Consider the following 13,759-nt stretch of genomic DNA (forward strand, 5'->3'; position numbering starts at 1 on the left):
GTAGTATTTAAAAGCTGAACTCTTCATGGGCTTTGTTGCACTGGTTGCTATGCAAATATAGATTAAGAAAGTGCTCTTTCTCTGAATACTACTCATTCACTCACTGTTTTAAATTTTTTTTTTTCTCTTTTTCTCTTGCCTTAGCTTCATACAGTGTTACTGTGAGCTCTGCATGTTCTGTCTGTGGGGCTGAAGGCTGCCTTGCCAATTGGCAGTAATGCTCTGGTATGATCTGTGTCACTCCCTAGTGTGGAGAACATGCACCAACGACATGACACTCTTCTTGGAGCTCACTCTAACCACTAGTAGAGAATTTATTGCTGAAATCTTTTATTAAATTATGGTTCTGCTGGACATATAAGCCATGTTCTGTGAAGTGGAATTGCAGATTTTTTTTAATTTGTTGGCTTCATTGGCTTGTGCAGATGTGGGAGTTCAGCCACCAAAGGGATACTTAGGATGTTTCAATTTCTTTTGTGTAGTCTAGCGTGCAAATGTTAGAGCTCTAGTGAATTTGTTATCCAGAAAGGGTGGAGGTCTGCCTCAGTGTCAGCTCTGATTATTGGTGCTCTTCTGACAGCTTGCTTGAATAGCTGAATTCTTTGAAACAAGTTTTGTGCTACTATTCCTGTGCTCAACTCTGCCCCCCTTTCTTTTACCTATTTAAGCTGCTACTTAAAAATCTGTGTTCTGATAGAGTTGCTCTGTTTTTTCTCCAGCTTTGCTGATTTGGGCTGTGTGCAGGGGACTAGTACATACACTTCCATAGGACAAGATACTCCAGATCTTCATGCAATTTGGAGGCTTGAGAATCTGTGGTCTGTTGCATCCTGGGAGGAAGTCTGCCTAGTTCGGTACTTGCTTCTGCATGACTTGGAAAGTCGTTGTGCAGTTCTTGTTCTCTGAGCCCCTGTCTTGATCCTCCTTCCTTTCTGAGAGGCTTTCACTGCACCGCTGGTCACCGTGAAAGTCCATTTGTTGTTCCTCAACTTGGTCTCTTTTTTTTTTTTTTTTTTTTTTTTAAATATTGTTGTGTGTATAACATGCAGAGGCCTTACTGGCTTCCACATGTGGGGCTCAATTTACTTTTGCTGTATCTATTTTTGGCTTGACACAAGAAATGTCAGTGCCACATAGTATGAGATGATGAATTGCTGTGTACTGTACATGTCCATGAGGCTTGGATATCATCTGAGTGGTGGCATCTTGCCAAATACATTTCAGTTATGTTACTTCATACTCTTTTGAAAGGCCTGTTACGTAGCCTGAGACAACTACCACTATGCTGGATCTCTGCTTAAGCTATTTGTGAACTGATATCATCATGTTGCTTTGAGAACTATGCTGAAAGTTTAAGCTTCAGAATTCTGTCTGAATATTTCAAACCTTTCTCTTTACATTCTTTTAACCCAGAACCTGGACAAGATCCTTATTTACAGAAGAAAAATGTCTGGCACTTGTGCTAAGCACAGTGAGGAGAGCACTGCAGTTTTTAGAGCCATGCCAAAATAGATAGTTTTGATTTGGTATTGCCTTATCAGTTTACTTCTACAACAAATGGGAGAATACTTTCTTTTACTTTATTTTTGTAAGTGAAAATCAAGCAAATACTGTAGCACAACTTTATGTTCAAGGTTTTCTGCAAGTATAGTATATTACAGCTGTCCCTATAAAATGACTTTGTGCAAGTATAGTGTTTTATGGGGATAGCTGTAATAATATGATTTTGACTTTTTTTTTCAGAGTGGTTCAGATTTTTGGTAGCTGAACCATACACAAGTGAAACCTGAGAGAAGATTAAATATTCTTGATTGTTCCTGGGATTTAAATGCATTCCTGCTTTCACTGTGATTCTTGTTGTTTGTTATTTTTTTTTAAATGAGTCATAATGAATCATTGTAAGCTCTTTCGTGAACCCCTGAAGACAGCGATCACTACCACACACTTACCGATACAGCCGTAGTAGCTGCATTTTTACTTTTATGTGTGTATGAGCACTGCAGAATATGGTAGCTGTACTGTGCTTTCCACTCGCATTTCAAAAAACTCAAAAAACTGTAGAACACACAACGCTTAATCTTTATGGTTCAGTTACTAACTATAGGCTGGTCTGTGAAATCTGAGTGGCTTCTCTGTCGCTCATCTCCTTGGGTAAGACTTTGTGCAGAGTTCAGCCCTGAAGCCCAGCTGCTGAGAAGCTGACAGGTGCTGCAATACTTAAATGAATCCCAGAGACAAGCATGTTGCGATCAGCCTCTGGTTAATATGTAGTTTATAAACTTGAAGCTCCTCTATCTAGCTATTGAAAAAGGGAAGATTTTGTTTTCCACAATAAGTCTTGTATGTCTAGTAAGTACAATCAGATGCTGAACTGCGAAGAAAATAAAATCTGTGTCCAGCTGCTTGCTACTTGACCACTGTTTCTGCTGTACATTGAACAAGACCGGAGGTGTTGGGAGATGATGCAGGAGGAATCAAAGGCTACGTGGCGTGACACATGTGCATAAGACATAAGGTTTTCTATCACCCAGTTGTGTTTTTTTATTTCAGGGTGTTCTTGATTTTGATCTGCTCACTTTTATTGCAGCCTAAACAATGTTATTCATGGTGTTAAGAGTGAGTGGGCCTATAAAAGTTTGCAACATCTTCTTACAGAGCTGTCACAGAAAGAAAAAATCAAAATGATGCATGCAGGGGTAATGCAGTAGTAGTCTGTACAGGTGTCTGACTTGTGTAGTGAAGTAAGGGGCACCAGTTGGTTGTCATCGTCTTCCTGGCTCATCAGGAATGTCAGAGGAGCACAGCTGGTCAGTGGGCTTTGTGGTTAACTGCTGACAATAGTGGGATACTGGGAGTCTGGACTGCTGGATTCTGTTCCACATCAGAAAGGGAGCTTGTTTTTTTGCGCACAGGCTCCTTTTCCAACTTGGCATCCTCTCATTTCTCAAACATGCCACCCCCCAGCCCTTCACCGACTTAGTTCTTGATCTTATTCCTGCTGCCTTGGGCTGCTCACTTGTAATCTCCTGGATACGTTGGTCCAGTTATAGCTCTTCTGCCCTGTTGCTCTGCATAATTTCTCTACGCAATACTAAAACTTCAGAGAAGAAATGATTTCCATGACTTGCATGCAAGAAGTGTATCTGCCCAGTTCTAGGAAACAGCTACATTTCTTTAAAAAGTCATCTTTGGACAGAGAAGTGGTGTGGAGTGGATGCACCTGATAAGTCAGTGTTTCTCAAATGTATAAGCAGGAGAAAGTGTCTTACAATAAAAATAATAGGTAATTTTAAAAAATAGGTGTTTTACTTAGCCCTGTGTGAAATAAACCTGTTGGTTATAGTCTTCCCCCCTACTCCATGCACTTTATGATAGAAGATTAGCAATACAGCTTTTACTTGATGCTTGTCTCCCTTGCCTGGAGACATTTAGCTCTTTAGGAACGTTTTTCTGGTGGGACTAGGAGTATGACAGTCAAACAAATCTGTTCCATTTGTCTTTTCCTTATCCCTAACTTTTTCCCTGTGTGTTGTCTAGACAGCACAGAGCAAGGAGCTACCTGAGTAAACGTAAAGGAGATGGAATCTAAACTGGGAAGATAAGGGTCAGAACAGAGATATTCTACTCACGCAGACTGCTGCTGTTGCTAGAACAGACGGTTTGATCCATAGGCAATGTGCTGCTGTATAAATGCCAGAGCCTTCAAGAAGTCTTGCAGTTGCAGGGCAGCAGTTTAGAAGTCAGACAGTTGTGGGGAGCAGGGGCCGTAGTACGGCACTTTTGTTTTGTCCCTGCCTCCAGAAAGAGGAAATCTGGGGTCTCTTGCAAATGCAACCCATCTGTTGCTTCAGTGGTGCAAAGTTCTCTCTAGATACATGCTAGACAAGTATTAAATGTATTGGGGAGCTTGAACTGCTCCTGCTTTTGTGGCTTGCTGTGCCAAATGACTTCGCAAAAAAGTTATGAAACATGACTTTCTTATTTCTGAAATCTCCAAACACTTGAAATGTCACTGTGATGTTCTGAAACAGCAAGAAACTTCCATGTATTTTAATATTTAGTGGATTTGAAGTCTTTTCCCCAATATCCTAAAGGAAATGTAATCAAGGGTTAGAGTCCCTGGGAAATTCTGAGTACTAGAGCACTTATGTCAGAATATAGGACTGTTTCTCTGGTTCAGTGCAGGCACTTAGATTTGGCTTTCCTGCGGCAGAGAATGGCTGAATCACTGGACCAAAGAAGTACTGGGAGAGTTCCTGTTGTATCCCTGTCTTGCGTGGGGATGCCCTTCCAGGTGTGGTGTCAATGGATATCTAGCCAGCGGGGCAGGGTGTGACAAGGTACCCAACACTCAGGGCGCACAGCTGTCGGGTGGAGATACCCGGAGTCAGTCTCTGGTCTGATGTGTGTATGTCAACATAATATATAAATTTTATGTGGAACAGCCTTAATATAAACAAGAAGTCTAGGTCTGAGCATCCTCTGTCCTGGCTGCCTGTTCAAAGCCTGAAAGAAGGAGGGTTTAATTCATGACCCCTACATTAAAACAGTGAAGTAAAATATGAGTAAACCAATCCTGTGGGACGAGATTGCTATTTTACACAAGTTTAGTAAAGAAACTTAAGAACCAAAGTACTGAACTCGGGAATGCTGCAACTGCTGTCTCAAATTTTTATTTTCTCCAAAACTATTTGCTGAGTTGGCAGAATGTTTCAACCAGTTAAAAAAAAAATCAGGCTAAGAAGAAACAATTTTCAAAACAACATCGAGCCTTTTCAGTCCACAAATGCTGATTCTAAGAAGTTTGTGCTTACTGATTAGGAAACAACAGTGTGATTGTTTTAGTTAGCTAATTTAACTCTGGCATCCAGAAATATCTCTGTATTAGTGTTATGCTTGAATTTTTTTGACTCGGTTATCTTTACATCCACTTCTGTAATGTTTACTGTACTGCTTGCTTTGATGATGTGTTGTAGCAGGATTTGCTATGTGCAGAAACCAAGGCTGTGCTATTTAACAACCACAAGCCCATAGGTGGGTCTTCCTCCTCACTTAGCACTTCAAAGGTTTCTTCCTGGGCAAGGCACAAAGTGTTTTGTTTTGTATTGTGTTTTTTTTCCTTGCAGCCGTGGATGGATTTGCTTTTTGTGAGATGTGTGCTGATCTTTCAAGTTTTCCTGTATAGGTTCTTAGTGAAAGGCTGCTGCTGAGAATGGTAAACATAAATTTGCCTGTCAGTAGTATAGCAGTATCTCCATGTCATTTGCTACTGCAGTGTTCACCTTTCTGATCACAGATGATTTACCTATAGAAAAAAAACTTTAAGATAGAAATTTCTATAAGATTGGTTGACTGGGGTGTTCATACCAACATTTGCTTGTTTGTGTTTTCCTAGGTGCGTGTTCATTTGATGTTGTGGGGTTCTTTGGTTTTGTTTTGTTTTTAATGTTCTTCCTTAGGAATTTGTGGGGCATTCTTAAAAATATAGGATACTTTAGATATAGATCTTGACTTCCTGTTATTGGAAAAACTGTTTTTGTGTTGTGCTGCTTGCAACTTTCAAATATGGTACAACCTAGACTGCAGAAAATCTGTCTGAAGTGCATCTGCTAGTAGACATGCTATAGTCATTTGAGTTTCCTTTGCTTGAACAAGCTACAGATCATCATTGCTACATACTAAAAAATTACGTTAAAGCAAAATTAGAAGTTAAAATCACTAAACCGGGGATATAGTGAGGAAAAGCTACTCATGGAGATTTCACCTCCATGAACTGCTGTCCTGTTTGCACTGTTTTCCCCACATGGTTTGAATGTCAAATGTTACTAATTCCTGCATGATAGAAAGGAGGCATTTGCTTGCTTTTTTTTTTTAAATTCCATTTATGTCAATTGAGCCTTCCAAAAAAGACGACCACGGTACTATTTTATTATTTTGAGTTGTGCTATATTTAATACACACTTAGAGGTATATTTCTGCTTTCTTTTTTTAAAGAACCAAGCATGAACAATGGTATAAATCTGCCATCTAGTTAAGTGTCTGGCAATGCAAAAACTGCTGTTTGCAAGCTGTGTTACTATCTTGGCTTGAGGTAACATAATATACTGTAGCTATTGACAGATCTAAAAAAAAAAAAAAAGTGAAAACTCAATGTAAACATGGCCTGAAGTTTAGAACAAACCTGGTTGCCCCTCAGCAGGATGGGATGGATATGTTGGGCCTGTCTGTGGAGAGGTCTGAGGAAGCAAAAAGTGTGGCACTTCTTGTTCTCTTCCTTTAGCTCCTTAAAGTAAATAGGCTTATGGTTTGCAAGCGTTCATCTGAGTAAAAGTTACCCTTGTTGTGGCCTACATAAGACTCGGTTTGGACTGCTTCCAGTGCCACTAATCCTGGTCTCTGTGAGTGCTCCAGTGCTGTCAGGCTGAGTATGCATAGGTGATGCTGCCAGCATGCTTCAACCCATGTATCCTTCCCAAACAGCTCCTGGTGCATATCCACCTCTCTGAGTGCAGTAGTAAAAAGACACGTGAACTATAAACTGCTGCTCCGGATTATATTCATATATAATCCTCCCAATATAAGCTGCAAGATTTGTTTTACTTTAAGGTATGTGCTGCTTTGGTGGGGGAGGAGGGGGGAATAGTTAGGTTTAGCTATATTGAGAGTGACCCAGTGAGACCACAAAGCAAACGTAGGAAAAGTTTCAACTCATCTGTTCCAACTCCATCCGTTTCTGAACGAGCCCTAGTTAAGGCATAAGATATATTGAATGGAAAATTCAAAATCAGATTGAAAAATATGAAACTCTTAGACTTGAGGGGTGGCAGCCAAACTATAATTAGTCATGAATTTCCTTTTTTTGTAATATTGCTTCCTTGTCTTGTTTGGAACTGGGTAATTCATCTAGGATGACTGAAACTGGAATTTGCTGGGGTATAAGTAGTGCCTGTTATGAACTGTGTAGGGAATCATTTGCAGAAGCACAGGCAGACCCTAGGAGAATGGAAGAGGACTAGTGGGTGCTTGCAGTTGTGTACAGCTGGCTCCTGTTCAATCAAGCTAGATTGCTTGGGATCAGCTCATTGGAAGCCTCTCTTCCATTGGCTTTGAACAGTACTTAAAATGCAGTAATCCCCTACTGAGTATGCTCAAAGCTTGAACAGCAGTGCAAGTTCAGAATTAAAAAGCATCTTTAAATAGATAAGGGCATGACTGGGCTTAGCTCAACTTTTCTCATGGAGTAGTCCAATGCAAATGCTTGGTTTCAAGGAGCAGGATATTCCATGTAAAATGACCGTGCTGTGTTATAGCGCAGCATGTTAGTTGTTTTAGAGATAAAATAAACATGTTAAAATAATGTTATGGCTTTGTACAAAGTAGCTTGTTTTCTTTTCAGTATCTTAAGTTTTTATAGAGAGTTTCCCAAGTGCAATGAGAACCATAGAGCTGAAGTTGTAATGACCCTTTGTGTAAGCTGGGAGCCATGCTGAGTGGACTTTTAGGACTGTCATCCATCATTATTCTGGCAAAATAGCACTGGAGCATTTCTACTTGTAAAATAGTCTCTCTCTGAAATGAGACAGAGGTATGAATATTAGTATTGGGTGGGGGAGAAGCTAAGGCTTCCCCTGGTACCCTGCGCAGGTTCTTGCAGTGATCTGCATGGACCCAAGTGGGAAGAGTTGCTTTGCAGATGGCGGGAGGGAGCCTCATGGCCTGCTGTGTGGCTCCTTCCCTTCTGGTTTTAATACTTTAACATGAACAGCCTCTTGCACTGGCAAGTGGTGCAGGAGAAACACCTGAACCATGTTCTGTAACCAGAATGGGAAGAGGAGAGAGTGCTTGTGTCTGGGACAGATGCCTGCCACTGAAGGCTTTAGATGTAAAGGCTGAAGATGGTTGCAGTTGCAAGTAATTGAAAATAGGGGTTCTTAATGGAAAACCCTAACTGTGAGCATCACTAGTACTCCACCTTTAATAACTTTAATGACTTGTATGTCATAATGAAGAGTGGCATATGCTGAACAAACATCTCCATAACATCATTCATTAAGAGACAAATCTTTCAGTATCTAATATTATGTCTTAAAGTCAAGTAAACAGTACATTTTTGTGCACAGACTGAGTTATGGAATTACTTACTACTGTATGAACATCACTTTGTGGGTGTGTATGTGTGACACAAAGGAGCAGACAGATGATGAAGTTGACAGCATTGCTGACCAGTCTGACTAGAGCCTGAAGGTCATTTTGACCAGGGCATAAGGGAGTGCTGTATAAACACTAAACAAATGGGCACGATATCTAGAAATTTCTAACTGGGAAGGGGTAAGAGTTCCCTTCAGAAGGAAACAAGCAACGAGTCCGAGAAAGTACATAAACCGCTTTATCTGCCTTAGGGAAACAAAAATCCCCATGTGGAGCTAGCAGAGGGAGGAAAATAGAAACAAGTGGGAATATTTAGAGTGAGGTTTCTCTTTCAGTTCGCTTGTGCTCTATTTTTGCTCCTGGTATGTCACTTAAGAACCAGCAGTCACCAATAGACTGGAGCATGTAGGTACAGACAATTCACAAATGCTTCACTTGTTATAGAGCTACTCTTGGCACCCCAGGCTTGGCTGAGCGTTGCTGTCCTCAAGGACCCCACTTCTCTGTAGCTTTCTTTTCTAATTGTCTTGTTTTGAGTCTTTACCTTTATCTGTGGACACTGGAAAAATTGTGAGGTATCTGAAATAAGGCAAATCCTGCTCTGATTTTACTATCCATTCCCTTTGAAATGCATGATCAACTGAGATGTGGTGAACTTGTCTGTTCTGACCCAGGTATTTCTGGTGTTATTTAACAACAGTGAAAACATTCCTGGTGATTGTTACTAAGCTTTTTAATTGCCACTGTGGCGCTGAACATTTTTGTGAATCATTGTTGTATGTTTGATACTCTCGGTGTCATGTTTGACAGATCTATTGGTGTGTGCTGTGACATTTCACTGAAAGAAGGCAGACGCGAGTGAACTCGCTTATCTGGAAGAGGATTTGGTTTGCTGCTTGGCTTCTGTGGATGATCAATACTTAAAAGACATCCCAGGTCAACGTGCAAACTCTCAGAGCTTGGAGCCTCCTATGATGGACTGTGGCAGAGCGATCTGTGGAGGTAGCTCTTCGGTGCTGGTCTGCTCCAAGGGGTTGGTGTTAGTCATGTCATCTGCCAAGCTTAGTGTCATAGAGCAGAAAGTAGCTCCTCAGCTCTGTGATGCAGTGACTCTAATGTGGGGCCAGTTCTCAGCTGGTGGTGTACCTCCAGGCAGAGAACGAAGTTCATGTGTTTGAAAGGCTTGTTCACAAACTCACTCAGGGAAGAACTAAGTCCTCAGAACCTCCCATCATTCTTTCATGACCTTAGAAATTAATAAATAAAATAACCACATTTAACTAAAACCAGGCAGCAGAATGACACTGCCCTATTTCTCAAGCTTGCTGAGAAAAAAAAAAATCATTAAGTTGGCATATTTACTTAGGATAGTTGGAAGAAGGAAACCCAAATTAAATTTAAACTCTGGTTAATTGCAAGTGCCCTGCAGCACCTCCTACCTAATGAGCAGAACAAGCTTCTGCTTTTCCAAGTGCTGCTGTAAACCACATTATTTCCTTAGGTAAAAACTTTGGTCAAGATCTCCATAATATGTGTATCCCAATGTAGAAGCTAAAACACTGATGAGTTTTTTGAGTCCTTATGATGGAAAGTAAAGCCACAGATTTAGATAGTTAACTGTGTGTGGATTTATAGCTTCAACTTTCAGAAAAATGGCCTTTGACAGCTTACACGGCAGCACTTGTGCACTTTAGGCTGAGGACTCAGTGGTCTTGCGGCAGGGAATGAAATTGAGTGATTTGAAGCCAGTATCGGTGAAGACCTTCAGCGGGATGCTGCTGGCCAAGTCAGGGACATTTGATGTGCTTCTGAGCCAGCATGTGAACGGACACAGGTTCTAACCCACTGTTTTATGGCAAATAAAGTTGGGGTGGTTGTATTTGTACCCAACTGCCCTCATAAGTCTCGTCAGCGCTAACTTTGGCCATCCAATTTTAATTTGCTGTCATGTGTCTGCCAGAGCATTGCAAGGGTGTGTGAGAGAGGATATTTTCCCTGATGACTGCTGTTGACATTTGCAGAATAGAAGTGAAGTCAGTCGCTTGTTTGTTCAAAGGTTTTAGTGCCCATAGTGGTTTTCAGCCAGCTGGGATCGCTCAGTGCCTGCAGCCCAGCAGGGACCTTCCCAGCTGCAGCATGGGAACAATTGATCAAGCTGGGTTGGTGTTTAGCTTTGTTTCTTAGACCAGGGGCATCAGTGAAACCAAAATGATTGATCTTGCTATACAATTTGGGGAAGCAAATGTGAAGGTATTCTGTTCTTCTTTGCCCTCCCCCCCCCCCCACCCCAAAAGGAAATAATTAAGGAAATACTCATATACACACATAGGCTTGGAGAAGCTGTGACATGGGAAAGGACTGATGGCTGTGTTTACAGAGGGCATCTTGCAACTCTGATTTTTCACTAATGGCAGCTACTGCAGATGCAAGGCAAAATTTTAGTCTTCGCTCCAAAATCTACAGGGGGTGTATATTTCAAGGCTACTGTTTGTTTGTTCTGCTATTGCACACTCAAGGTAAGGGTGTCAGAATGATACGTTTGCTGGTGGTCCTGAAAAGATCCTTGGATCTGGGCTTTGCATCTAATAGCAATGTAAATAACTTCTCTCCTAGAAGGGTGGTCATGGACTTGGATTTTCACAAGGCTGAGCAAAAACTGCATTTTATTTCCTCAGGCTGGTGTGTGCTTGGGCCTGAAAACATTACCACTGGGTGAAATTGGATTGTGGGGGCATCTGATGGAAAGAGGAGGGATTGGGGGACAAAGAGAGTAGGATTGGGCTGTGTTGTAAAGAACAGGAACAGACGTAGAACAAAGATGACACCAATAATAAACACGAGCTGAGACTGCAAAGAAACGAGGAGAGATTTGGGAAAACTGCAATGTAAAAGATGTAGTGGAAGTTACTATAGAAAAGAGGAGGTGAAGTGGAGCAAGGGAGAGAAGTGGGAGAAGGAGGAGGAAGCAATTGCTAAGTGCAGTTAATAGTAGCACCAAAGAGTTTTAATTGGAAACCTGTTATAATTAACCATAGTTCTGCTCCCATGCATTTCAGGAATGCATGTGGCAGGTAGTTTTCCTTTTGGCTGCTGCGTCACTGATGCAAAGTTTGCTGGGTTTCAAGCCAAGTGGCAGATCTGGATTTGTGTTTACCAGGCCCTGAGCAAACATGTTAACAATGTCGTTTGTCATGAGAGATGGCACTACAAACTGATTTCAGATTTTTCTGTAGCAGACGGGGAATGCACTCTGATTCTGCCCTGTCTAAAGCTGCTCATTTTAACTGTTCAAGCATGAGCTCTTGTCACCTGGCAGGAAGACATTGACCCTAGTTGGTGCTGGAGGGAGACCTTGACCTCATTGGTATGACCTGTGGGGGCTCCTTCTAAATCCCCTGGGGAACTTTCTAAGTAGGGAAGGGGTGAATCTGCAGCTTGTACATTCTTTATGTCTGGAAGGGTAAAAAACAGCCATGGAGGGTTCCTAAAATTCATTTGAACTTAGTTGTCCTTTACCTTTGTAGGATGCCAGTGCCACGTGCTGGAGAGCTGCTTTGTATGCCGGTGCTTCCTCAGAGACTCTTCTGAGCAAGTCCGGCAGTTTTTTGCATGCTGATAAGCAGGATTGCTGCGAGTGAAATGTTGTGGATGCATCTTTCAAATTCCTTGGGCACTTGACAAACAGAACAAGTTGAAACCAGTGGCTGCAATTTCAGTTAAAAATGACCACTTCCCACCCCACAGAACCCTCTGAATGTAGAAAACATGGGAATTCAGAGATCAGTGAGGGGGTGTGTTAAAGCCGAGCCCTGAGCAGTGGGAGCTGTGAAAGCTCAAGTAAAGGCAGGTGTACCAAGGCTCTGTGTTTCTGGTGGAGGCTACTGGCTCTGTATCATTAAATCACAGAAGGTTTTGGGTTGGAAGAGACCTTCACAGACCATCCAGTCCAACCCCCCTGCCATGCGCAGGGACACCTTCCACTGGACCAGGTTCCTCAAAGCCTCGTCCTCAAACCTGACCTTGAACACTTCCAGGGAAGGGACATCCACAACTCCTCTGAGCAACCTGTTCCAGTGTCTCACCACCCTCACTGTAAAACATTTATTCCTGTTGTCCAGTCTAACCCTGCCCTCTTGCAGTTTCAAAGCATTGCCCCTTGTCCTGTCACTACAGGACCTGGTAAAAAGTCTCTCTCTTTCTTACCAGTGCCCTTTATGTACTGAAATACCCCGGAGCCTTCTCTTCTCCAGGCTGAACACTCCTAACTCTGTCAGCCTTTCTCTGTAGAAAGCTTTGTTTTTATTATGTGGGTTTGTTTAGCTTGTGAGCACTAACTTGTAATGAATGGATTTTACCCATTGAAAGAGGCTTCCTTGACTATTTGCCATCAACTGATTTAGATCCCTTTGAAGGGAATGTGATGACAGACTCCCCTTGCTAGCTGTGTGCAAGAACTGCATTCACATCATTCAAGGACACTGAATAGTAGAGGAAGATCTGCGTGCATCCATCTTCTTCCTCCCGAATCATGGGTGAGATTAGTGGGCAAGTCTCTGAGGCCAGCCTGGTGGTTTGTGTGAGCTGTCACAGCAATTTCTTCTGCCTCTGTCCAGAACGTGTGGGTTGAGGATCAATACTTTGCAGACATCACTGTAGTTTAACTCTGTGTGCAGCTAGGTGTGCAACAGGTGTGTAAAAAAAAAAAAAAAAAAAAAAAAATCCAACAGTTGTCTGTCTCTTCATTTTTGCTTGTAGGTTTATTCTTCAGTCTAAAGGAGTGATTCATAATCAGCTCTTAGAAAAACAGAGAATAGCCGAAGAGAAAATTAAGGAATTAGAGGTAAGTTTTTGGCAGGTAATAGTGATGATGAAAGTGGAACATTGAAGGTCGACAAGATGCTATTTGCTACATCGCTTGTTTTTATCTGGTGCTTTTCATTCTAAAGGACTGTAACTAGGTTCGTAACATAGTGCCTTTAACAAGTGCCTGTTACAAGGTTTGTAACACAGTGCCCGTTACAAGTAACCTACAAGTTACTTGTCACTTGGTTTATTTGCTAGATTTACAATCCCAGTAGAGATTGCTTGTTCTCTGTGTGTCCTGATATGAAAACTAGGGGTGAGGGTTTTAAATGAGATTAGTAGGAGCAAGGTTTAAAACCAGCAGAAGAGTGTGTGTGTGTGCGCGCGTGCGCGCTGTAGTGCTGTGGCTATTAAAAGTTTACACTGCCCCAGGACAATTGCACAAATTCGTGGAAGAGAAATCCATTGAGAATTACCAAATATGTAGAAATGGCATCCTGCTCAGGAAGTCCCTGAGCTAAAAATGTCTGGAGGCTGGGAAAGTATGAGGAGGAAGTACCATGTACGCCTGCCCTGTGCTTACTCTGCCCTAGGCATCTACTTGTGGCTGCTGTTGGAGACCTGATCTAGGGGGAGATGGGACTTTGTTTTGATGATGTGGTCAGAGCACTTCTGTGTTCTTATGTTTATCTGGTTGGAGTATTCAAGGCAGAAAAGAATATCTAGGAAATATAAAGCAGTGTCTGCGCAAGTTCCAATGTTCAAACAAGTTATCTAGTGAATCTGGACTATCTTCTAGTGGCTACAT

At 41.8% G+C, this 13,759-nt stretch overlaps 1 protein-coding gene across 2 annotated transcripts in view; it reads left to right on the forward strand.

The window, feature by feature from the left end:
* The window catches only part of PFDN1 (prefoldin subunit 1), a 32,457-nt gene that overhangs the window by 2,316 nt on the left and 16,382 nt on the right, over positions 1-13,759 (forward strand). The window contains exons 3-4 of one of the 2 annotated variants that reach the window (XM_075442111.1): positions 720-854; positions 12,904-12,988. In XM_075442111.1, coding sequence (XP_075298226.1) covers positions 720-854; positions 12,904-12,988 — 220 coding nt within the window. The remainder of the gene's footprint in view (positions 1-719; positions 855-12,903; positions 12,989-13,759) is intronic. The other variant, XM_075442113.1, reaches the window with a different exon arrangement.

This window comes from Opisthocomus hoazin, chromosome 23, assembly GCF_030867145.1.
Source record: "Opisthocomus hoazin isolate bOpiHoa1 chromosome 23, bOpiHoa1.hap1, whole genome shotgun sequence".
Taxonomy (NCBI): Eukaryota; Metazoa; Chordata; class Aves; order Opisthocomiformes; family Opisthocomidae; genus Opisthocomus; species Opisthocomus hoazin.